The sequence below is a fragment of the Lepisma saccharinum genome, chromosome 1 (assembly GCF_977018435.1).
Source record: "Lepisma saccharinum chromosome 1, izLepSacc3.1, whole genome shotgun sequence".
NCBI classification, from domain to species: Eukaryota; Metazoa; Arthropoda; class Insecta; order Zygentoma; family Lepismatidae; genus Lepisma; species Lepisma saccharinum.
In genome coordinates this window covers 136,753,778-136,781,594 of record NC_139229.1, presented here as the reverse complement: position 1 = coordinate 136,781,594, position 27,817 = coordinate 136,753,778, and the positions used below count along the sequence as shown (strand labels likewise).

General features: G+C 40.2%; 1 protein-coding gene and 1 long non-coding RNA gene across 2 annotated transcripts in view; both read right to left on the bottom strand.

Annotated features, from left to right (window-relative positions):
- The window catches only part of LOC145979495 (glutamate receptor ionotropic, delta-1-like), a 32,150-nt gene extending 26,687 nt beyond the window's left edge, over window positions 1–5,463 (bottom strand). Inside the window, exon 1 of the mRNA XM_083112431.1 lies at window positions 5,439–5,463. Within this exon, the coding sequence (XP_082968557.1) occupies window positions 5,439–5,463 (25 nt within the window). The remainder of the gene's footprint in view (window positions 1–5,438) is intronic.
- The window catches only part of LOC145988949 (uncharacterized), a 436,658-nt gene that overhangs the window by 209,517 nt on the left and 199,324 nt on the right, over window positions 1–27,817 (bottom strand). The gene's annotated exons all lie outside the window — the stretch shown is intronic.

Genomic DNA, 27,817 nt, shown 5'->3' with positions numbered 1-27,817 from the left:
GGGCCGTTGGAAGTTTGGCCGGCGGAAGTGCCGCCATCGCGAAAACCGTCATCGACTCGAAGAAGAACAAGGCGGAATTGGAAGAACAGAAACGTCACAACCTGGCCATGGAGAAGAAAGGGAAGGGCGTGATGAAAAAGTTTAAAAAAAAGAAACAGAAGCACTCACCAACCGAGACATTGAATCTCTGATCGAACCGTTACAAATCAAACACTTCAGAGGAGTTTTCATGTCCGACTCATTACCTTCAAGCGTTAAAAGAAGAGAATGCGGAGTAGTCAACTTGGACGGTCAAGAAAATCCAGGCACGCATTGGATATGTTACCACAAAAATGATGATAAAGCATTCGTTTTCGATTCTTTCGGAGGTGTTCCACCTACAAATTTAATTCATTATCTGAAAACGAACAAAACCTCTATATACTACAACGACGAACGCATTCAAAATTTCGGAGACGTGAACTGCGGCCATCTCTGCCTCTCCGTGCTCGCGTTTCTCTCTAAAATAAATAACCCTACGATCGAGGATTTCCAGAAAGCATTGTGGAACCTCAAACAGCATCACTAGGATGGGCGTGTTCCATCTCACGAGCGAATCTTCTATCTTGAAACTCACGTTGCACGACGACATCGTCTATCCTAAATCCGTGGCTCTGCGTGCATTCTACAGCATGTACCTCATACCCAATGTTACGCATCACAACAACAAAATTAGCGTCGGAAGCGAACACATCGTCGTCACGCCAGGCCAATACAATCTTTCCACTTTGCAAGCTCAGTTACCCAAAGGCACATACCTTTCTCAAAATTCGGTCACGCACAGAGTGGAAATCCTATCCGCGACGGAGACCGTGGACCTGGGCACCATAGGAGAACTTTTAGGTTTCGAGAACAACACCAAACTCGAAGCTGGCATCAAGCACACGGCAGTCAATATTCCTAAATTTCTAGCCATCGAAACTCTGAACGTTCACTGCAACGTGGCGGAAGGCATGATCACGAAATCCTCGGACGGATTACTGGGAAGTCACAAGCAGACGGGAATCATAGCCACGTTCAAACCAAGTTCCGAGTTCATGGAACCGATCATCTACACACCTTCTTCGCCGATCTATTTTCCAGTATGTCGCAACCGCATAGACTACATAGAGTTGGTGGTGACGAACGAGAAAGGAGAGGTGGTGGATTTCGCAGGTGCCACTACGACGGCCATCGTGGAGATCGACGTATAATAAATAACCATACATGTAAAATGGAGCAAATCGAAAGTTACGAATTGCAATCTTTCCCTCCCAACCGTCGCACGTTCGCCAATCTCGACGAGGCGAACAGGGAGATCGAATACGACGTGGACGTAGGGGATGGGTTCGTTCATCCTCACAGAGCGGACCTCTACCTTCAATTCGACGTGGTGAAGAAAGAAAGCGGAGACGCGTTTCCCGCAGCAGCAAACTTGATACTCGTGGACAACTTCGTGCCTCACCTGTTCTCGCAGGTGGAGGTGAGGAAACACAACACCGTCATCGACAGAATAGATTATCCAGGCATCACGTCGACGGCAGTGGGAACGTTGAAATTATCCAAAACAGACGCGGCATACTACCAGGCCGGGGGATTCGAAGCGGGGACCAAAATATCGACGAGAAGTCACACGGTGCTCTTTCCCATGCGTCTGCTGCCTGGTTTCTTCTCGGACTACAAGGAGATCATGTGGAAGGGGGGACTGAGGATCACCTTTCGAAGAGCGGCCAACGACAACGACGCACTGATGCGATACGCTACTTTGGGTCCGGACGGCACCACGCCGATAGCCAACACTTTACCCGAAGCGGCCAAGTGCGTCATCCGGAGCATGGAATTGAGAATGCCGGTGGTGGAATACGAAACAAACTACGCCCTCAAGTACAAAGCGGAGATCTTGAAAAGTCCGCAGGTGCCGATTCACTTTCACGGTTACCAGTGCGTACAGAAGGTGGCATCGGGAAGTCACATGGAATTCGACGTGACGACGCAGTTCAACAACATACAGTTCGACATGCCAGATTTCGTCGTAGTGCTCTTTCAGACCGGGAGGGACAACAATCAGGAAAAGGATTCCAGCAAGTTCGACGACTGCAAGATCAAGAACGTTTATCTGAAGAATGGACGCAACGAAGTGTTCCCGCGCGAAAATTACAACCTCGACATGACCAAAAACGATTACCTCAAACTTTACGAAGCTTACACGGCTTACAAACGCGTGACCGAGGGAAGTGTGGACATGTACTACACCCCCAGCGAATTCAAAATCCGCAGGCCGATGTTCGTCATCAACACATCTAAGAGAAAGCAGGTGGTGGTCAACGATCGAACCAACATCAAGGTCGTCTGCGAGTTCCACGACGCGCTGCCTGCCGATACTCTGTGCAGCGTCATCCTGATTGCAGAGAAGTCCTTCGCCTACGACGTGAAGAACGAAAGGGTCACAGAGCAGTTTTAACAAGTTTTTTAACATCTTTTCTTGCACAATAAGTAATTTTTTGGACTAGCACAATCAGTTACAATAGCACAATACAAATTTCACTAGTTCAGATCAGTTACAAATGTCAATTTCATCAGTTATCAGTTACAATATCTTTTTGCACTATAGCACGAGACAATCAGAATTTGCACAAAAAAATTTGTTGTTGTTTTTACACGTGAAAATTAACAATAAAATTTATTTTTTTATCGTTTCAGATGCTGTCAAAACATCAAAAACACATACACACACACTAGAAAAAAAAGCATGCAACTTTATTTGTAACACACACATATTCTCCATCTTCATCAAGAAAAAATTATAATAAACATAATTATTTTTATCTATATCTCACAATAAAACTCTATATCCAAAAATATCACAACATCAAATAACACTAGAGTTGTTAGTACACGTTGCATGCATTACGGAGGTCCTCTGTAGAGTTTCATAGAAGTTTGAGAAAAAAAAAAACACGTGAAACTCTACAGAGGCACGACTTTGTTAGCCGTGGCCATTAGAACTGTGTTGGGCACCACGCACCCTCGCGAGGTTATAGGGGCCAGGTATCCTAAAAGACAACAATTATTATTTGTTTGTTCGCTTGCGTCACAATACAGGCGCGCGCGCGCGCGTGTGTGGCACATCGTTCCCCGAGAGAGGTTTACAAAGGTCACGATATACGGAGTTGGAAAATTACGATATGGCGCATTCGCTCATTACTGTTGCCAGCCACGGGTCTCTCTCTCTCTCTCTCTCTTCATCTTACACCAACGTTGCCATCTCTATTTTTTTTTAGTTGTAAGTAAATTGCCAACACACTTTAGTTAATAATGCTACATATTACACGCACACACACGCACACACATACTGCGTTGCCATCCACCCATCTCTCTCTCTTTTACGGCAGTGCCGGCTCTCCTTGGTTAGTGTGTGCTGGTTGGCAAAAATTGCTTTATGCGCTGTAAGGCAAGCCTCAAGCAAGTTGCCACCTCCTTGCTTTAGGTTAAATTAGACCAAAAAAAAACCTTGGTGATTTTTTTTCGAGTGAGGAGTTGGCAACGCTGATTTTTACTTGAGGGGGGTCAACCGGGTTGATTGCACAAGCAAAATTGCCACCTCCTTGCTTTAGGTTAGGTTAGAGCAAAAAAACCTTGGTGATTTTTTTTTCGAGTGAGGAGTTGGCAACGCTGATTTTTACTTGAGGGGGGTCAACCGGGTTGATTGCACAAGCAAAGTTGCCACCTCCTTGCTTTAGGTTAGGTTAGACCAAAAAAAACCTTGGTGATTTTTTTTCGAGTGAGGAGTTGGCAACGCTGATTTTTACTTGAGGGGGGGTCAACCGGGTTGATTGCACAAGCAAAGTTGCCACCTCCTTGCTTTAGGTTAAATTAGAGCAAAAAAAACCTTGGTGATTTTTTTTTTCGAGTGAGGAGTTGGCAACGCTGATTTTTACTTGAGGGCGGTCAACCGGGTTGATTGCACAAGCAAAGTTGCCACCTCCTTGCTTTAGGTTAGGTTAGAGCAAAAAAGGCTGTGGGTAAGCTCTCGGTTGTTTAACTCTTCCCTTTCTCTTTTTTTTTTTTTTCTTGTAAAAAGCTATGGCAAAAGTACCAGCGGGTTGGCAACCTTGCTTTATGCACTGTAAGGCAAGCCTCAAGCAAGGTTGTCAGCTCCTTGCTTTAGGCTAGGTTAGACCCAAAAGAAAACCTTGGTGATTTTTTCGAGTGAGGAGTTGGCAACACTGCGAGAAAATACCTCAAGCAACGTTGCCACCTCCTTGCTTTAGGTTAGGTTAGACCCAAAAACAAAAACCTTGGTGATTTTTCGAGTGAGGAGTTGGCAACATTGTTCATGCCTTACGAGAGAAATCCATTAAGGCGAGAAAGTAGGTCAAAGGACGTCGCCAGAACGTAGCGTAAAATGTCGTAAGGCGAAAAGTAGGTCAAAAAACGAGTTAGCATAAAAAATAGCTTAAAAAGTGATGCCAGAGCTTTTTTCTGTCCATTTTTCTCTCATTGTAGGTTAGTTTAGTGCGTAAAACAAAAACCTTGGTGATTTTTCGAGTGAGGAGTTGGCAACACTGCTCATGCCTTACGAGAGAAATCCATTAAGGCGAGAAAGTAGGTCAAAGGGCCGCTCCAGAACGTTGGGTTCCACCTACTTACACTCATCAAAAAAAGTTAAGCATATTTGCAGTTTACCCACCAATGCCGAATTTTGATGATTCATTTATGTTTAGATAGTTGGTACGAGTTTCAAATCATGTTTCAATCATGGCAACCCTGCCTTCTTCTTCTTCTTCTTCTGCACAAGTAGGGGCATTCGACTCACGACTGTGCAACACATCCAGTACGCTAGAGCTAAGGTGACGTTCAAGGAACCGTGTCAGTGTCTCGTCCGAGGAACCTTGTGTGTGTGCACGAAAATGCCTCCCCCGTCAAACGGTGTATATGGCAGATCGCATCAAAATCATCACGTTGATGGAACAGAACATGAAACAAGCTGACGTTGCCAACATTGTTCACGTAAATGAAAGTTATCTTTAGGTCGTGGAAAAAGTTCCAAGTCACCCATTCATCGCGCCGGCAAAACAACAGCAGCTGAAGACCGGTACACTGCACGCACAGCTACTACACTGCGCCACGAGCTTCGAGACGCCGCAGAACTTAATGTAAGTACCCAAACTGTGCGCAATAGACTCCATGATGGAGGACTGAATTCTAGAAGACCCCTCAAGACTCCTCCACTACGACGACATCACAGGGTGGCTCGAGTTCGATGGGCTAGAGCACAGCAAACGTGGACACGAGGTCAATGGTCCAGAACGTTGTTCACCGATGAAGTGCAAATGGGTTTACACCCTGATAACAACTCTGTGCGCATATGGAGGGCACGAGATAAACGTTACAATGAATCATTATCAGTAGAACGTTACCAACAGCTTGGAGGTTCAGCACCATTCTGGGAAGGTATCGTGTGCGGCCGCCGTACACCACTGGTTCACATTCAAGGAAACATGACGGCCGCAGTGTACGAACACAACATTCTCCGACTCATAGTACGTGGTTTTGCAGAAACTGCGGGAGATGGGTTTACTCTACAGGACGATAACGCTCGTCCACATCGTGCAACAGTTGTGAATGGATACCTGGAGGGACGCTGGACCCGCAGAATGGACTGTCCAGCGTCTTCCCCAGACATGAACTGCATAGAGCATGCGTGGAGCTTCCTTAAAAGAGCAATTTCCAACTGTCAACATCCACCACTAACGATTCATACCCTACAAGATGCTGCCATCGAGGAGTGGGACCGTTTGCCTCAAGAAATGTTCAATGATTTGGTACAGAGCATGCCCCGTCAATAACCAACACGTTATTGACTCATGTGGAACTGTCTTTAAAACTGTATTTCATTTGTGATGTTCTAACTGAGGAGGTTACTTACTTTGTTTGGTTTAGCCACATACGGAGTGTTTTTTTCTCATACTGGGTCTCAAGTTACCGAGAAGTGTACGTTTTCGTTGTATTTACTATTCTGAGTTTCACATGAAATAAAATGCTATCGGTTCCACCTCAACACAACAGAATCTGGTATGTGCTTAACTCTTTTTGATGAGTGCAGTTACTCGTTTAAAAGGTTTGTAAATCTACTCTGCCTCCTTCCATTCCAGGGTCCTTCACATATCCACTATGTGACGAGATTCTTTTCTTATAAATATTACAAACGATTATGTCAGTTGCAAGAAAACGATTGGATGGGGGTCATGAAAACATAACTGGCGTGGAGTGACACACTGAATCCAAATTTACAAAGAGTTTTAAGTCCACCGTATGTACAGATATGCTAATCAGGACTCGATCTACAGTTTAAAGTGGAAGCCGAACCACTATGAGCCTCCACTGGGTATCGAACCCTTGTTCCAAATTCGCAAAGACAAAGAAGTTTGTAGCGAGGACTGTATAGATGAGACTTTGTGGTCATTAATACGTATGAGACTTTGCAATTCCATCTACAGGGAAATTATAAACAACGTTGTTACTGATACATATAAAACGAAAGTACGAGAGCATTTTGTCAGCAATAAAGTTTTTAATGCGAATGTACTAGTTAATACTTACATATTCTTAAAGAAGTATAGCAAGTGGAGGTTTGTTGATTAGACCTATCAAGCAGACTATTCATGCACTGAACCAACAAAGACTGCTGCTGCACTGAGTGATTGTATTCTGTTTACAGCATTAGGAGACATATCATCAAGTGTTGACGATATGTGTTTCTGTATATATCATTAACAAAGATAGAAATTACGTCGTCGGTCCATTAATAATAAATGATTCTCCTATTGATCAATACAGAGCTTATTGATCGCCATTTCTTTTAACTGAAAACAGTTCGCAGTATCCTGTGCATTATCATAGATCAATATTAGAATTAATTTTATGATAATTCCTTAACAGCTTGTAGATTCTAGATGATATTGAATTGAGCTCAAATATCAATACGTTTATATCCTTCATTGTTTATCTTGTAGGACATATGAGACCTATACAAGAACTCTGGTTTATTATGAGATACATGGACAAAGTTTCAAGTTTGAGACATAACGAGAATGATACTGACAGCGTTCTGCAATGAACTTAGTAAAGATGGCATGACAGTAGGGAGTACCGGTTCTTTATTAGTTAGTGCTATGTTTTGCCGTCTTCTCACTTATCAGCTTTTCTATTTTAGAATATCTGGACCAAAATAGTATTATATATCTCACTCGGGACATGCCACTGAATACACCCCACCCCCTCTCCTAAAAGTGCGACGACAATTAATTGCTAACTGAAAAATGAAAAAGAGAAAACATACAATAGAAAGAAAGAAACCTAGAGGAGCTAGGGTGCTAACCCATGTCTTGTTTCTTACACAACCCTCCCATTTTGGGGTCATCTATAAAGGACAAAATCTTCAAAATTTAAGTCTACTTTATGCTTAGGTTGACTAATCTGGACTGAACCTACAATTTAAAGTGGAATCAGAATCATGTGCTTCCACCGGAGGTCAAACTCGAAACCCTTTGATTACAAGGTGACGGAGTTACCATTACGTCATCGAGAAGTCTGCCAAGATGTTTGGGGCGACCAACGCATAATCAAAAGCTGTTCATAACATTTTACAAAATCAAAAATTAAAGTCAAAAAGAACTCGACCATCTGACTATCATCTGGTTCATCAACAAATGTTACACATACCCGCTCATACGTAAACACCGCGGCAGTTATGTATATATATTCCTGTTTACATAAACTGATATACTTGTATGGTGGCACGTTATCTCAATCCCAAAAAAGTAGACAAAAATGGAGAGCGTTAAAGGCATTATTTTTGACGTCATTATTACCCTCAATTTAACCAGATGTGTGCGAGAAAATAACTAATATACGCACTTGGATTTGAATTTTGTTTACCACATTGTGTATGGGTGCCCAAATTCCCTAGGTACTTATTCAACCCTTAAATTTTGTAACTCTATCTCATTTTGTTCTCTACTGTCTTCCAGCTTTCGATCGACGTCTCATATTTTTGTTGTTTCTTTGTGCTGTTTACTTCCTCGTCTCTTGATCATTTGTTTCTGTTTTCTCTCTAGTTTTCTGTCTAAATGCCTTGATATCCTCCATGTCCGTATGTATACAGAATAATGGGTGGAGTTCAAATTAGTACACACCAAGGATGGTACAGTTTTAACTTAATTGTTATTACTTATCAATAATTTAAATTACAACCAATAAAATTTCTTACCTATATCATTATATATAAATATTAACGTGATATAGGCCTACATTAATTATATTGGGAACCTTTACGTCGTAGTACACCATGATTTCTCTCCTTATTGTTTCTGGCATCTTTACTCAATCTCTTCTCCTTCACCGCATCTTTGAATTTCATCTCTTCTCTCCTCGTTAAACGACACTCCTGTAATAACACGTAGAGACGGCATCAAAACACCTTCCCAATGGCAATTTTTTCTATTCCTCCCCCGTTTGAGGGGCAACTCTTCAAAATTTGCTTGACATTAATTCTATGTTTTTTCTGTGATATTGCACCTAATAAAATATAAAAATTTTGAAAAAATTTCAGACAGTTTCGGCAGAAATGGGTGGTTGCGTTTATAACCCTCGCCCCACAAAGGAAAAAATCTTAATATGATGTTTCATATGAACATACACTTATTATATAGTGGAATACAACGGCTGCATTAATGGGGGGGAACATGGTTCAAAATTGCCAAACTTCTTGAAAGATAGAATAGTTGGAAAAAACATCCGCACAACAAAAAAAACAAACAAATATGTTGAAAGTGGTATCTTATTTTAACAACCGTCCTTCAAAGGGTTACAATTTTCTGTTGGAGCCTCCATTATCTGGTGGTACCTAAACGATGTCACTACCCGCTAGACGAAACTAGAAAAAGTTAATGAACCTCATTACAAGTACGGTTGGTGTGCCTCGTACAGTATACCCGTATATTAAACTCTAAAGATCACTGTGCAACGTGACACTCAAAACAGAGTATCCAAATACCCTCGATGCGTGATACGTATGTGGTCATTTGAGGGAGTAAATTAGTATATTTAGCAACCACGTGCATGCGTGTAATATGTTAGCATGTTACAATTGGCCTCTTTGGAACGGGTATTCATGTGAATTTACAGCACGTGGTATGTTTGCCTGAAAACAAATTTCGAGCCGTTCATCTTTTAATCTTCCGTGTTGTTTTTTGACACAACTTTGACACTTTATCCTGTACGTGCTAGAAAAGAGGTTTCTTTGGATTGCATTGCCATTCTAAACCGTCAAGGCGGACATTGCCACCCATCGACATACTTTATAACGATCCATTCCTGTTCTCTGCGTGTAACATATCTTTTATTTCATCTGCAAATTGGTTGAACAACATAGGCATATGTCAGACATACCTGGTACTGTACTCTGACATGACCAATGTTGCCAGTGCATCTCGTAATAAAAAATAAAAAACACTTTTTTATGAATATGCCAAAATTAACCCAATAAATCGTCTGTAATGTATAGGGTTTTCCAATAAGAACGATATGATTTTACAATGAAATAAAATAAAAACTATTATTTTGAAGCATAGTTTATTACATTATGTTTTGAATATCACATGATTTAAGTGTCCACCTCGACTTTGTACACACGAGTGAATTCGATTAACCCAATTTTCGATAACTTTGTGCAATAACTCGGCCCTAATGTCACGAATGCAGCGTTCGATGTTCAATCTTAATGTATCAAGGGTTCGTGGTATTTTTACATAGACTATAGATTTCAAATAACCCCACAGAAAGCAATCTAAAGGAGTTAAATCACAACTTCTTGAAGGCCAACTAACAGTTGCCACTGTGCTTTTAATTATTGATTCTAAGCATATGCGGGCCAACGGTATAAGTCATTTCGGCCAACGGCTAAAAAGAAATCTTGCCTTATCCTTTCACCAAACTGTTCTTGCAATACGTCGATAGTAGCATTAGCAGTGTGACATGAGGCACCGTCTTGTACGAACCACATGTCCTCCAAATGAATTTCATCTAAATTTGGCCACAAAAAATCTGTTAACATCAATCGGTACCTCTCACCAGTCACTGTAACTGCGTCTCCTACCTCGTTTTGGAAAAAAAAATGGTCCGATGACACGCACGGGGGGGGGGGGGCAAGGGTAGCAGTTGCTTCCCTAATCATGGACGTCCGCAGATTTTTTCTACGGAGGAACAAGCAAGGTATATTTGCATGGTGCTTATTACCCCGATAATAGTGTTGCCCCCTTCAAAATACACCACTTGAATTTGAAATTATCGCATTAATGTAAATTACTATGACTGAAATCAAATTATACATGTGAAATACATACTTTTAGGTTGACATCTGATTTCTAAGGGGTAGGCTTGCCCCCCCTTTTCCAGACGTCTATGTCCTTACATCATTATGCTTTCACCTAGAAATTTAGTGCAGAAGAATCTTATCGCCGTTATTAAACGACATTATACTCTTATTGTCCCTCCCTAAACTTGGACGAAAATCTCTTGAAATCTCTAGGGGGGGGGGGGCAAACATTGAGGTAAAAGAAAGCAAGATTAGTAGAATCTAAGAGTAGCAAGACAAAAATATACCCAAGATGGGATTTGTTTTCACGTCTTTCTTGCATTATTTCTTCCAGGCGGCCAATAGTACCTGCTGGGAGCACATAGGGGCAATTGCACTCCCCACCTCGATATCAAATTTTGTACAAATAAAATTACATTTCGTAAAATTTTCGTGCTCGCTTCGCTTGCAATTTTTGCCTTTCTTGCAGTCTTGTCAAGTTCAGAGCAGTAGCTAGGAGGCGGCAGGAGTTGGCCCTGGGCGCCGAAATGAAAAAAATTGTAGAAGGTTGCCATGGCGGCCTATGAATTTTTTTGTGTCATATTAAATCAATATTGTTTTCAGTTTGCAAAATTTTGATCTGAAAATGTTCTTGCTCGCTTCGCTCGCAATTTTATTGTCTTCTGTAATGCATTGTAAATTACCAGAGAGAGAAAATTTATAACTGCTAAGTACGTACTTCAGACTCTTGGCTCTAAAGAGTTTTGTCTTAAATGCATGAACACAATTGTTTGGAAAGGAAAAGGAGCGCAACACATGTCAGAGACAATTTATTTATTCGTTATGTTGCCTCTATGTTCCTGCATTAGATCATATATGTATATACATACACCCATCAATGCAATGAAACTAAAACAGTGAGAAAATATGAGGTTTTTCTTTTCCGACTTAACTTTCATCAAGGCTTTGACCCCCCCCCCCTAATCAGGGGGTCTGCGCACGCCTATGCCGATGATGCTACCATGCCATAAACCACACCACACAGTGTAACCTTTTGCGGATGCAAGAGCTTCTCGTGAATCTCTTGTGGATTATTTTCACACCAAAAACGACAATCTTGTGTTAACATATCTACTTAACCAGAAATGAGCTTCATCTGAGAAGATAATTTTTTGTCCAAAATTATGACCCGTTTAAAGTTCAATAGAACGTCTATTTTCATAAACTTTTTGAACAATAACCAAACGTTCTTGAAGCGTGTAATTTAGCCATGATGAATTGTCGCAGTACACTAAACACAAATAACAACTAGTGACTGTTATAACATTTGAATCATAGTTGCCAGATCATTTCAAAATCCCCAACATAATGGAGAAATTTCATAGAGGATATTAGAGGTTTTAAGCTCCCTATGTCAGTTTCTTTGGTGACGTCTTCTGAATAATGTAGTTCGATCAATCTGATATAGCTCGACACAACTTTGTACTTAACTGGTGCTGGGCACAACTTTGTACTTAGCAGGTGAAGATGTTAAAATACATGAAAAATGCATAAACTTGTCCGATTTTGACCGTTTGTGACGTATTTTCGGAGCTATTGCAGGCTTCTCATTGGCCAGGACTTGAAATCAATATGCCTATCATTTTCCGCATCTTTGCAAACTCAGGAGTTTGAACGGGTTACCCTTGGTACTGCTTGTACAGAAACTGAATGCCCGGAGTCTGTGGCTCAGAAGTGATAACTTTTGGGAAGTAACACTGACATTTCCAGTTTACAATATGTGAGATATGCAACAATCGGGAAGCTGAACCCCTACGTCTTTTGTAAGTACCTTGAACCTTGCGAAACAAAAGCTAGTGACTAGTCTTAATTTACTACAAAGGAGATGGTCAAATTGTAACGAGATGGTTCGGTTATCTAGAGACCACAAGTTAGAATCGCCAGTAAGGCTGATTTTTCCCCCTCATTTTTCTTGGAATGTAATGGTAGATAATGTATTTCACAGGGTGAACCAAAAGTCTCCATACGTAGTAGTCACTTGACTAGAATTCAACATATGTTCAATATGACCGCCATACCATTATTCTGAATACATATGTTTATGGGTTCCAACCAATCGCGCTGAGCGGCCTACAGAGTCACCAGCATTATGGATGCACAGGCGTCGTGATTCTTTGCTTGAGATGTGCCATAGTGAAAAACTTATTTTACATGGAGACTTTTGGCCCACCCTGTGTATTTTCCGTGTTTATCAGAAAGTCATCAGTTATTTTCAATGGTCTTTACCTTCGATATAAATGCTAGAGGAATATCTCTGGTGCATGTGATGCTTTGGTCTCATCACAAATTAAATTCTCGCCTTTCTGTTTATTCCCAGGTGTTGAAATAGATCGTAATCATTAGGTATGTCAAAAAGTTTGGGATACATATTGCCTAGAAGCAGTGCTCGATGTGAGGGGATGCGGGGGGAGTGGTATCCCCCAGCTAGGAAATTGCCGTAAAATATCCCCCAGCTGTCTCAATGTCACCATGATAAATCAAAGGAGCATCCCGCTAGATAAATCCAAGGTTACAGCATGATAAGTTTTATTAAACGTATTATTATTAGATTTAGTATTATGTCGTTGTATATTTATTATTTATTAATAATAACTCAGTATTACACAGCGGTGAGCGATGAGACTCGGTGTAGTACACAGACTCCTCTCAGGTACAGGTTTTTGGTTTGAGTTGGTGTTTTAAGTCCACTTTATGCACAGTAAGGCTAATCGGGACTGGACCTACAGTTTAAAGTGGGATCCGAACCACTTGTGCCTCCACCGGGTATCGAACCCGGGACCCCTCGATTACAAGGCAATGACGCTACCACTGCGCCATGGGGGAGGCCCTCTCTCAGGTACAGGTATAGTGTTAGGCAAAGACAATGTTTCACAGCACAAAGGAATAAAACCACATTATTGCAAGTAGTGTAAATTGAGCGTTTCAAAATAGTACTTAGTAGGTATTGTTTTTTTTTATCAATTGAATATCACTTTTTGACATATTTTGACAATTTTTTGTCCATGTTTTAGCGTTTAGCGATGTTTTTAGTACAATTTTCAATGCATTATTTTTTTTCCCACTCGTACTTGGTAGGTATGCTTTTTTAGCCTCTTTTTTTTTATCAATTGAATACCACTTTTTGACATCTTTGACAATTTTTTGTCGACGTTTTAGCGCTTAGCGATGTTTTAGCAAAATTTCCCATTTTTTCCCTTTTTTTCCCACTCGTACTTGGTACGAATGCCACGATCTTACGTGATATAACTTAACCTATCCTTTTTTTGTGCTAAACTACATGAGAGCCTCTACGTGCTAGTAGTACAGGTGGACGGGTTCACAAACCTCAATTGGGGATCAAAAAAACCTTAAAAACTCACTTTCTCTCCACGTTCCGCGCCTCATTTATTGCGCTGACGATGTTTTGCAGCGAAGAAAAGAGCACCAAAACATCAAAAACTCACTTTACTCATTTGGGGATCACCAAAATCTCAAAAACTCACTTTTATTAATTGAGGTTCACCAAAACCTCAAAACCTCACTTTCTCTCCACGTTCCGCGCATTCATTCGTTGCGCTGTTACAGCGTGATGAGTAAATAATGCACTCTCTCATCCTTGAAGGATGAATGCACCTTATCGTAATTTTCCAACTCCGGGACCAATGTTTATATATCGTGACCTTTGCAAACCTCTTTCGGAAACGATGTGCCACACACACGCGCGTGCGCGCCTATATTGTGACGCAAGCAAACAAACAAATAATATTTTTTTTAAGATTCCTGGCCCCTAACCCCACTTCCGGTCGCCATTTTGGATTTCCGAGCATAGGTTCTATTCATATTTTTACTCACGTATAGGCGTACGTGATGAATCCGCAAACAGATTCTTGCTAAGTCTTACCGTTTCCAAGATAATCCCACTTCCGGTCGCCATTTTGAATTTCCGAGCATAGGTTCTATTCATACTTTTTCTCACGTATAGGCGTACGTGATGAATCCGCAAACAGATTCTTGCTAAGTCTTACCGTTTCCAAGATAACCCCACTTCCGGTCGCCATTTTGGATTTCCGAACATAGGTTCTATTCATATTTTACTCACATATAGGCGTACGTGATGGATCCGCAAACAGATTTTTCCTAAGTCTTACCGTTTCCAAGATAACCCCACTTCCGGTCGCCATTTTGGATTTCCGAACATAGGTTCTATTCATACTTTTTCTCACGTATAGGTGTACGTGATGGATCCGCAAACAGATTTTTCCTAAGTCTTACCGTTTCCAAGATAACCCCACTTCCGGTCGCCATTTTGGATTTCCGAACATAGGTTCTATTCATACTTTTTCTCACGTATAGGTGTACGTGATGAATCCGCAAACAGATTTTTCATAAGTCATGAATTGGAGGGTTCTATGAGAACCTATATTAATTCTCGTAAGAGAACAGAAAACACACACAAAAAAAACAAAACAATACTGTGGTCACTACAACAAATAGTCTTCTTCAACCCCAATCCAACAACCCAAAAATCATCATCCTAACTAGAACCATGTAACTATCTGCCATCTGTTAGAGGTTTTGTGAACTAAGTGGTGCTTTGTTTGTGTGTAAAAAAAAATGCAATGCTTTTTGCACTTGGTTATCATCACCTAACATGTTATTAATTGTTTTTTAAAATTAATTACAACTGAAAACTAATAATTAATATTATCTAAAGTTACTAATTAATATTATACAAATACTTGATATATTTTTTTTTGTTCTTGTTGCTAGTATTGGGTAATTATAGTTGTTGCAAAATATAGCTCTCGCGTATGACAGTTTCTGAGTTTTGTTGGGTATATAAGAACAATTTTACACGACCTTTTTCGGTTCTCCTCCGTAGCCGTGCTTGTTAAGGCGTTCACTCGTTCTTGTCATTGTTCGTTCTACGTGTGGCCTATAGGTTCGAACCCGGTCGTGGTCGAAAGTTTTTCAGCGTGTCTAGGAGTCTTGATCAGCGTGTATATTTACTTCTCTGTGTTGAGTCTACGATTCTGAACGGGGTTGTTTAATGTATATGTTGATCTTGATATATATATATATGATGTTCATGTATGTATCCAAGGCACATTGGAAACAATATTCGATCATTAGCTGCGTTCAACCACTGCTTCGGAGGAGTAACCACCCCCTGTCCCCGGGGGTCCCCCCCCTGTCCCCGGGCTCGTGTTCCCGGTTAAGTTAGGTTAAGTTAGGTTAAGTTGTCTAATGTCTATGTCTATATGTAATGTCTATATGTAATGTCTATGTCCATGTCTATGTCCATGTCTCTGTCTTTGTAGGGTTTTTTTTGTCGTAAGATTTTTTTTTAACGCTGGACTATGTTTCTCACAACGTTGCAACGTTTTGAAAGTCGTTGATTTTGTTTCTGTATTTTCCGTCGTTGGGTTTCCTCGTCACGTCGATCGTCGCGAATCCGAAATCGTCACTGTTCCAGCAAGAAGAGCAGCGTTCCGAAAATTGATTGATCAACAGGCCGTTGAGTTTAGATAACATGGAAGGTAGAAATTCATGATCTGCCTTGCGGTGTACAGTCTCCATTGTTTGCTTTCGGAAACCAAAGAGATTCATTGTCCTTGCTAGTTCTTTATTGTGTATGTGATAATTTTAGACAGTCAAAGTTTTTTTATTTTAGTTATAGTTATTTAAGTTTATTTTTTTTTTCAATTGCATTGCCTACAATTTTTACTATTTTCTAAACGATAGTGTCCCCAAGGCAACGTGTGGATTCCACAAGACAAAATACATCTTTTATCGTCGTGCGGATCTAATGCTACTTTCCTAACTTCGTTTGTTGTAATCACGTGGTCTACACTTTGGATTCTTTGTTCTATACTTAGTATCGTCGATTGTGAGTAAAGGCAATCGATGTAATCGTGGAAGGTGAGTTTGTTCTCCACCGTATTCTTGCCCACACCTTTTGCTTTCTTCGTGACGCTACTCTCTGTTCTCATGGCATACATCTTCGAACGCAAACCCGCGAACTCGACAATAATATCACCGTTACATTCATCTTTCAGTTTACCTAGGACTTTTTTGTTACGAGATGGAATCCCAAATCTGTTGGGTTGAGGATACGCAGAAGTATCGAAATACTCAAGCATGGAAGGATTTTTTATGTCTTCGTATAGGTTAGGTGTTTGTATGCTGTAAATGAAGCTGTCGGTGTCCGTGTACAAAAGTGATATCTTATCATTGTAGAAGGGTTTCATCACGTCGTAATGAAATTCGAACATGTAAAGTTTCGACAAGTCGAGAACCGTTGCGCCAACGTAAATTGGTTTTCTGAATTTCATCAATTTTATATCTAGATTGAAAAGTGCCAAATTCTCGTTGTAAATTTTTCTCGACTTGAATCTAGGATCGGCTATCCACTTCCGACATTTATTCTTATCGGAAATTAATTTCACGTCTACGTGCTTTCTAACATTCTCCATGGTCTTTCCGTACACCGCATTGTTCATTAATTTAAACAAGTCCTTGTCTAAATCGGAAGTGGCAGCTGTTCTATGTTGTGTGTTAGTTTCTATGTAAGGTCTTAACCACGTGGAATGTTTAAACTTTAGTATTCTTCTAACATTTACTATCTGAACACCCTTCCCAATCAAAAACCGGAGATTCTTGTAGTGGACGACGTATCTCTGTTTAGGGTCCAATGTTAACAAAAGCTTGTCTTGAACCGAGTCGGGTGGACATTTGATTTCGGGAGTCGGAGGCAAATCCGAAAACGTGTCGTGCAGGTGGTCGGAGAATTGGAGATCTACCTCTGCGAAGAAACCACACTCGCTATCGTCGAAATGAATAATGTCTATCGAAGTGGGATCTAACCATTCGAATCCCCCGTAAGGAAGTTTCTGAACCATGGCATGTCCGTAGAGATTATTAACGTCGGCGTAGAAGATGTAATTCGATGCTCGATTTGAATCGTAATCTTCTTTCATGTGTACGTTATTAGCTTTTGCATGTCTCTGTACGCATTGCACCATTCCACCTCGTATCCCTCTTTCGATGAAAAGTAACATGTCAACGTCCGATATCAGTTCCAGCTTGACCTTTGTCTGGAATAACATTGCCGACCACGCTAATTCCGGTAGGCTGTAGAAATACGCTGGATCTAATTTATAAATATTCGTTGCCGTTTTCCTGAACGCTTGAAAAACATCCGCGAGTATCGTCACGTCTAATTTTAAGTATGCGTCGTGGTAGTCTCCGAGTGTCCTACATTCTAATTTCTCCCACATGAGTTGCGCGTGTTGGTAGTCTTCGTCCGTGATTCCTTTCTCTCTGAGTCTGCTGTAAAATTCTCTTGGAGGTGGGAGAGCGTCGTCGTTAAATTTAGAATTATCACTAACATATTCGTAAGGATAAATCCCTTTACGTCTAACGAGTTCTATGTCTACGTTGGGAAAACTAGCTCTAGTTATTTTGAATTGTTCGTCGGTGAGTTTGTTCGCTAAAGCATCCAGACTTGCAGAGAGAAATCTATACGAATCCAGGAAGCGCATCTCGATTGTATTTTTCGTTCCCGGAATCGACACTTGCTTGCTGAGACTAATGTAGCGTTCTTCATTCTCGGCCAAGACACCTATACGTTTCGGATCGTAGCCAAGATGTCTCACCAGGTGGTGAAAATCATATCCGCTTCCGTTGTGAAAGAATATGGGGATGAATTTAGGTTTCTGGATTTTAAGATTGCACGTGTTGCAAATTCCACCTATGTAGTTTCCGCTGAAATGATCGTGGTGGAATATTTTTTTGTTCTCATCAGTAAAACTTTGATCACATACCGGACACACCTCAGTGGAATTGTAATTTTGAAGTTCATTTTCAGTTAAAGGTGCCATCGGTTTTGATGTAAGCAGTACGCTACCAATTACCTCAACCTCCTCCACCATTTTTTCCAGGAAGTGTTCGATTACATTTGGCCCGCGGTATATATATGCTTCATTTATTTTATCACGTCGCACAACAACATAGCCGAAACTGTTTGGTTGATGAAGCTGGTACGGCGTTGTGGAGGAAATTTCAGGATCCGGTTCGCAGTAGGAGAGTGGTTTGAGGAACGCCTCGAAATCTGCGACGATGATTGCGGGATGTTCCAACAATGCCTTGTGCATTTTGAATTCTTCGACTTCGTTCGTTTCGGGCATCAACATTCTAGCCGGTCTGTTGTCACCGCAATAAATTTTATGTTCGGCAAGTTTCTCGATAGCAATTTGACGTCCGGTGTAATTTTGATAATCGAGTTGTTTTCGATCGTCGAACGTGGTTAGGCATCTCGGGCAAACTTCGATGCAATGTTCATACTTGGTTGTTTGACTTTTGACCAAACGTGATAGTGAACGAATTAGCGTGTAGTGATGAACATCCTCGTTTGAAATGAGAAGAAGATTAATCACACGAGCATCGTCATCGTCGATATCGCTTATCCTGACGGGATGCACGAGATATTTATCTGACGTGAAGGAATATACATTAATAGCGATGCGTTTTCCGGCACGATTTTCGAACTTTGTTATATCCGACAATGTCACCGGGTATTCGATGCCAGACATTACACTTTGAAAGTCGCTCTCGTATTGTTTGTAATGTCCAACCCACTGTGGATTATTTTTGCAATGAACAGGATGCAGTGCAGCCAACACACACCAAAGGAAACACTTGTTATCGCTGTTCTGTATATTTAACACAGCCCTCTTGTGTTGAATGTTCGGTGGAAGAGGAACGTAGCTGGAAGCGCGAAGAGGCGAGAATTGGTTCACGTAAACGGTTAACGTGTGAGGACTTCCACATAGAGACCATCCCGACCCTTTAGCCTCGAAATCGTCGTGTTTCTTAACCAGCTCGTTGGAAACTTTAAAATAGAAGTTGTCCAAATTTTCGACGTCAGCAAAATAAAGTGTCTGGTTTTTTGTACGATGATAAAAAATACTCGTTGTGCCATCAACTTTCTCGTATTCGGAAAACAGAACAACGTATACTTTTATAGAGTTGTTTTCAAGTTTATCTTTCAAAATATTTAGTACAGATGTTTTTGTTTCGTCCAAGAAACTTGGAATGTCACGGCCTGGTTCTGACTTAATTGAAAAATCCTGGAGTTGGTCGTTGAATGCAGATCTAATTGGTTTGCGTTCATTGGATAATTTAATTTGCTTGGAAGTGGAAGCTTCCGTATCTGCATCATCGATTTTTCTTTTCAATGTTCCTTGTTCGATCGATGGTTTGCAAATTTTCAAATGTTTACTTAAATTTGTAATGCTAATCATCTTTCCGCATCGAGCACAAGACTTAGAAGGTGACGAACGATTAATTCTCGAACCTGTTTCGCTACATCTTGCCCTGTGTACCGATAAATTGTTCCTTGAGATTAGCTTCCCACAAGTAACACATTCAGTTTTATCATTTTTACGATTGAAGCTGGTGGTGGATGCCATTGCTTTCTCCAAAATCACAGAAATCAAAAAGTCTAGTATATAGCGATACAATTTTCAGGTATGTTATTTTATATAGAATTTCTTGGAGTGATTACAAAACTCAAAAATTCAATCTACTGTAAATAGAATTTCAGGTATGTTATTTATATAGAATTTCTTGTGTGCGAATACAAAACTCAAGAATTCAATCTACTGTGAATACAATTTTCAGGTATGTTATTTTATATAGAATTTCTTGAGGTGATTACAAAACTCAAAAAAATCAATGTACTGTGAATATAATTTTCAGGTATGTTGTTTTATATAGAATTTTCTCAGGGCGAATACAAAACTCAAAAATCCAAGACAGTTCAGTTTTAACGTGTTCATATTTGAAAAAAAAATGCAAAATACGCCTTGGAGATTTCAACCAATCCACTTTACAAGATTGGGGAAACTCTAACTATTGTTATTTAGAACCTTTAACCTTTTTTTTGGTGATGTAGTCCAGCGTTAAAAAAAATCTTAAATTGCAAATATCTCGAAAATGGTAAGAGTTATCGAAAAAATATATCGAAAAACACCCCCATACGGCATCGTTAGATGCCCCCTGTCGATTTTGGAGGTGTAGAATACGTATACCAAGTTTTGGTGGTCCTGGGGTCAAGAGTTAAGAAGTTAGCTCAGCCCCTCCCAAAAACTTTGATCACTCGTAACTTTTGAACGAATAGTCGTAGAGAGGTCGGGTTTAGTGCGTCGGTCGAGTCTCTGTGTCCTCTGTCCACCCATACCAAAATAAACATAGGTCGTCATGGTACCAATTCTTTTCATCAATCGAAAATTTTCTAAGTCCAGCGTTAAAGAAAAATCTTACGACAAAAAAAAAACCTACAAAGACAGAGACATGGACATAGACATTACATATAGACATAGACATTAGACAACTTAACCTAACTTAACCTAACTTAACCGGGAACACGAGCCCGGGGACAGGGGGTGGTTACTCCTCCGAAGCAGTGGTTGAACGCAGCTAATGATCGAATATTGTTTCCAATGTGCTTTGGATACATACATGAACATCATATCAAGATCAACATATACATTAAACAACCCCGTTCAGAATCGTAGACTCAACACAGAGAAGTAAATATACACGCTGATCAAGACTCCTAGACACGCTGAAAAACTTTCGACCACGACCGGGTTCGAACCTATAGGCCACACGTAGAACGAACAATGACAAGAACGAGTGAACGCCTTAACAAGCACGGCTACGGAGGAGAACCGAAAAAGGTCGTGTAAAATTGTTCTTATATACCCAACAAAACTCAGAAACTGTCATACGCGAGAGCTATATTTTGCAACAACTATAATTACCCAATACTAGCAACAAGAACAAAAAAAATATATCAAGTATTTGTATAATATTAATTAGTAACTTTAGATAATATTAATTATTAGTTTTCAGTTGTAATTAATTTTAAAAAACAATTAATAACATGTTAGGTGATGATAACCAAGTGCAAAAGCATTGCATTTTTTTTTACACACAAACAAAGCACCACTTAGTTCACAAAACCTCTAACAGATGGCAGATAGTTACATGGTTCTAGTTAGGATGATGATTTTTGGGTTGTTGGATTGGGGTTGAAGAAGACTATTTGTTGTAGTGACCACAGTATTGTTTTGTTTTTTTTGTGTGTGTTTTCTGTTCTCTTACGAGAATTAATATAGGTTCTCATAGAACCCTCCAATTCATGACTTATGAAAAATCTGTTTGCGGATTCATCACGTACACCTATACGTGAGAAAAAGTATGAATAGAACCTATGTTCGGAAATCCAAAATGGCGACCGGAAGTGGGGTTATCTTGGAAACGGTAAGACTTAGGAAAAATCTGTTTGCGGATCCATCACGTACATCTATACGTGAGAAAAAGTATGAATAGAACCTATGTTCGGAAATCCAAAATGGCGACCGGAAGTGGGGTTATCTTGGAAACGGTAAGACTTAGGAAAAATCTGTTTGCGGATCCATCACGTACGCCTATATGTGAGTAAAATATGAATAGAACCTATGTTCGGAAATCCAAAATGGCGACCGGAAGTGGGGTTATCTTGGAAACGGTAAGACTTAGCAAGAATCTGTTTGCGGATTCATCACGTACGCCTATACGTGAGAAAAAGTATGAATAGAACCTATGCTCGGAAATTCAAAATGGCGACCGGAAGTGGGATTATCTTGGAAACGGTAAGACTTAGCAAGAATCTGTTTGCGGATTCATCACGTACGCCTATACGTGAGTAAAAATATGAATAGAACCTATGCTCGGAAATCCAAAATGGCGACCGGAAGTGGGGTTAGGGGCCAGGAATCTTAAAAAAAATATTATTTGTTTGTTTGCTTGCGTCACAATATAGGCGCGCACGCGCGTGTGTGTGGCACATCGTTTCCGAAAGAGGTTTGCAAAGGTCACGATATATAAACATTGGTCCCGGAGTTGGAAAATTACGATAAGGTGCATTCATCCTTCAAGGATGAGAGAGTGCATTATTTACTCATCACGCTGTAACAGCGCAACGAATGAATGCGCGGAACGTGGAGAGAAAGTGAGGTTTTGAGGTTTTGGTGAACCTCAATTAATAAAAGTGAGTTTTTGAGATTTTGGTGATCCCCAAATGAGTAAAGTGAGTTTTTGATGTTTTGGTGCTCTTTTCTTCGCTGCAAAACATCGTCAGCGCAATAAATGAGGCGCGGAACGTGGAGAGAAAGTGAGTTTTTAAGGTTTTTTTGATCCCCAATTGAGGTTTGTGAACCCGTCCACCTGTACTACTAGCACGTAGAGGCTCTCATGTAGTTTAGCACAAAAAAAGGATAGGTTAAGTTATATCACGTAAGATCGTGGCATTCGTACCAAGTACGAGTGGGAAAAAAAGGGAAAAAATGGGAAATTTTGCTAAAACATCGCTAAGCGCTAAAACGTCGACAAAAAATTGTCAAAGATGTCAAAAAGTGGTATTCAATTGATAAAAAAAGAGGCTAAAAAAGCATACCTACCAAGTACGAGTGGGAAAAAAAATAATGCATTGAAAATTGTACTAAAAACATCGCTAAACGCTAAAACATGGACAAAAAATTGTCAAAATATGTCAAAAAGTGATATTCAATTGATAAAAAAAAACAATACCTACTAAGTACTATTTTGAAACGCTCAATTTACACTACTATTGCAGATGTATGCACAACACCGAGGAGTTATTTTGAAGTTTAAAATCTTGGACGATCTGAGGCGAATGTGTGATCTTGATGTTTCTTATGCGATATCCTCGCTTTTATACTATTTCAAGAACACAGATTCAAGTACAAATGAATCACTTACTATCTACAAAAAGATGCTACCAACAAAACTGACATCTTCACAAATTTTAGAAATACAAATTCACATAGTGCACTCTCTCAAATATAAAGATACATTGAATTACTCATAATAGTGTATAAAATACAATAAATATTAAACAAAAGATACATTATAAACAAGGTGCAATTTACATATAATAACACAAAAATTACGCTTTCTACCACAATAGTATACAAGTGACATATTTTCTACTGGTGACGTTACATAAAAATATGGATCACATCACGCAAACATCCTCCCAGTCAACATTTTACACTTCAGGCCCTGCACTTCATATCCCAAGCTAATCATTGTGATGTGATATCGCAATCACTTACAATAAATGCATTTGGATATCTACATTTTTTACGTTATAAGTTTCAACGTTTCAAAGTTGAAATCATGGATATATTTTTTAAAAAACATTATGATATTTGCTCCTATTCTCTAGCCATACTTTATTTCCTTTATGATTAACCGACAGAAGATAAAAATGTCCTCGTATGGAATCTCCTGTATTGTGTACAGTGTATATATGCTAATTCTACATAACATATCTGATGGCTCATTTGTGGAGTTGGATAGAGGATCAATTATTCATCTGAGCTCTGTACAAAGGGCCTGCTTGTCTAGTACTGTTTGTCAATCCATGCTGTTTGCTTATTGGCCTTTATGCAGTGATATCACTATTAGTTTTCTCAACGTAGTTCATGCCAAATCAGTGCAGTTTATTGAGTAACTAATGACATGCTGGTACTGAATATTTTATCAATTGTGCAAATAGGCACAGAATTCAGTACTATGTTAGTAAAGACAAAATTTCCACGTAGCCGAGTGGTTAGCGGGGTCGCCTTTAGTGCAAGTCTTCCTTCCTGGACTCTTGCAATTTATCTGTGTTCACCCAGCATCATAAGGACGGTTGGGGAGCTACTTGTAAATGGGGTGCAAGAACAGCCTCGTTTTTTACATATCTCAACACATGTCTAAAATAATTACATAGGGCAGTGTTTCTCAACCACGGGTCGCGATAGGTTCTCCTTAACTTTGATACTTCCAGCCCAAGACGGCAACAACCGTGAAGGATGACCTTTCGTTCGGGGTTCACCAGCGATAAGAGGAATTTCCATCTCGTCAGTGATGAGAAATCAAATCCGCTGAGAGAGAACTGTCACCTGCGCATCCTCCAAAATTTGAATTTTAACGGTTGGGTCTTTCTCAAGTTTGACTTCTACTGCAATAACAGAAAATGGTTTCGCGACAGTGCCGGTTAGCGATCAAATTATCTAACCGGGGGGACGCGTAGCTTCCCGCCTCCAAATTTGAATGTTGACGGAAGACCACCACGGTCAATTTAGTATGAGCAGCAACTTTCATTAACAAATATACTGAAATGGAAATATTCTGATTAATTTGAATTTTTCGGTGTCCGAAGTAAGACATGCCAATTAAAATCCGTACTTACCAAATACATTTCAAGATATTGACCAGAGGAAACTAGGAGATTACATTACTCGTAGATCCAGTCGCTGTCAACTCATTCAAACCAAATGATATACGTGTCAAGAAGCCTAGACATAATCGAACAAACACTCTATGATTATGCAGTTTTATCAGTCGGAAAGGTCGCAGTTTTATCAGTCGGAAAACTCCTAGATACGAAAGAAAAAAAGTGCTCGCATGTTTGACATTGGTGAAACTTTGATTGTGGTTTTGTGGTAAAGCGTGCACATAGATTCAAATATCGTGCAGAAAAAAGGGTATCTCTTGCACAGCACGGAAACAAAAAATTGTTGATACGACTTCGTCAATACATACCCATACATAAATCTGATAGAACCGTGGATAAAAGTGCAAACAAGGAGTTCCTTCGTTCATACGTATAAAGGAGAATTTTGAACGAAAAAGCACTGAAAGAAGTTCTCCACCATGGATTTTTGAGTATAGTTTCTTAACAGGTAAGTGAAATTAAGACCTCCCCATTCTCTGTCTTTCGAAATTGCTCTCCGTTGCAAAAGTCCCTCTCTCTTTCTCTCTCTCTCTCTCTCTCTTTTTGTTTCGAAACCGAAGTCATCTTATGATGATGAACTGGTGAAATGTACAATGGGACAAAATACAATGATGAATCTGTGCCGTGCTAAAGGTTTTTCTTCTTTGACCACTTTATGCATAGAAAGGCTGATCCGGACTGGACCTACAGTTAAATGAGAGGTCCGAACCACTTGTGCCTCCACCGGGTATCGAACCCGGAACCCCCAGATTTCAATGGACGACATAACCACTACGCCATCGGGGAGGCCCGCGAACTAACGTCTGCCAGGAAGGCTTGCAATATCGTGCATGTTCTAGCACATAAGTCACTTTTAAAATGTTGGTATACGATATTAGAGTTTCCCACGTCCAGGAAGCTTGTGACACAATTCCCTATGTCCTAAGATGGTCATTGACTAACCTGCCCACGTTGTTACCAAGGGCATTGAGGTTGTTATGTAGGTTTTTGAGTCAAAGTTACTGTGTTAACCCAAAATTAGGTTGCTTATGAGGAATCTTAAAGCCTCCCTGTAATTCTCCTTTAGTTATTCGTATTATGGTTGATAGTTGTACTACAGCGCCTTGAATAACGTAGTGTGGAAAACGACACAAGAAACTGGTTCCCCAGATGGATAAGAAACATAGATAGATGGCAGTGCGATCAATGTCGGTGCTAATTTTCTTATGAAAGTAATGCGGCTTAGTTAGTTTTTGGAATATATTATGTAGATTTGTTTGTCTTGAAAGGCGGTACGTGAATTGATGGAAACAGTTATATTTGTGGAGTGATTTGCAGTCACGAAATGGCATTAATTTGGAAAGATAAGTAAAATAAAATGAATAAATAAATAGCATGCGTAACACAAGAAGAAACATCGCAATGTGATTCCGGACGTCAGGTCTTGGACTGTGTATTAGAGTTTATTTTTCTATGTTATTAGAATATAAATAGTATCCTGAGAGATATTTCATACCGAGGCGACAAACCACAAGTGTCGCAGTTGGAAATCAATGCAGCCTTTCGAACCGTAGGGACAAAAGCTCTGACTGCACCGTTTCCTCAAGGAGATTTTACACCAAAGCGACACGCGACAAACGATACGAGGATTTCACACCAAAGCGACACGGGTCATTTGGTCCAAGGCAACTTTCATACCGAAGCGACACATGTTGCTTGGAAAGGAGCCAATCAAGAGCAACATTTCACATCGTAGCGGCATGACGGGAAGTACAGGCCAGCGTTCGGTTGGAGAAATCCTCAAGCGATAAGTGTCGCGTGCCGCTTGTCGCTCTGGTGCGCAATCTCACTAAAGCAAGACACTCATTGCATGGCGTATGCGCGAACAACAAACCACGGCAACATGTTGCAAGCTATTGAGGAAATGGCCCAGTTTGAGCGACGCACAAGCGACAAAGCGACACGTGTGGCTTATCGTGTCGCCTAGATCTGTTGTTGCAATGTGCGGTTTATCGTGTCGCCTATCTGTTGTTCGCAAGCAACGCTTGCTAATAGACTGAAGGCACCATGTCGCTTGTCACTTAGTTGGGAACTCCCCCTGTAGCGCGTCGCTTCGGTCTCAGCCATATGAACGTGTCGTTTGCTATTTGGACCCTCATGTGCAATGAATGCTATTTTACAGTCTGGAAGTGTGTGTCACTAGTGTGACAGTGTGAACATCCCGTGTCGCTTGTCCCATTGGTTTGATAGTTGCCTTACACTCATGTAGATGGCACTAAGAACGTTTTGTGGGGTTCCCCTTGTCGTTTCATGCAATCATCATTATCATCATCGCCGCGATTAGTATAAAACGGAAGAAAAGAGACAGTAAATATCAAAAATACAAATGCTTCGGTGTGTATATCTTTAAAAGAAATGATGATGATGATAATAATAATGAACTTAATTCATACACAAAAATTTAGTTGCCAAGAGCATTCCACGTGTATTTTTTCTCCCGTGTTATTAACGAAAGTATGTCGATAACAGGACGTGGTCAACTGTCTAGAATGTTCGTTAATATCTTCGAGACCACTGTACCAAATATCATAGTACTTATCACATTCATTGAAATGCTTCATGTAAAAGAATCAGACGTTGCAGCGAAAACTCCATTTACTTCCATTATAAGAAGTCGAACAACAAGCACCGGGTTCAACACCAGCGCCTCTAGCGGATCATTTTCGAGTGGAACCAGCCAGAGAGCGCAGAACCGTGCGCGTTTTCCACACTACGTTATTCAAGGCGCTGTAGTTGTACTATAACTTTAAAAAAATTGTGATTCCTAATTTTTTCGTTTAGTTCAGAGATGTATACGCATCTGCAACTTTCTATAGGTGACAATAACACTAATAACATTTTATTTTACGGGATGTGTGTAACTAAATGGTGGATGCACGATCAGTTATGAACGTACCACAAAATACCAGTAGTTCTTATGATGAATACAAACAAACCAATCTAAAGACTACAGGAACAATTTTTCTCAGATAAAAACAGACTGGAAAGCTAATACCGGGAAAAGTAGA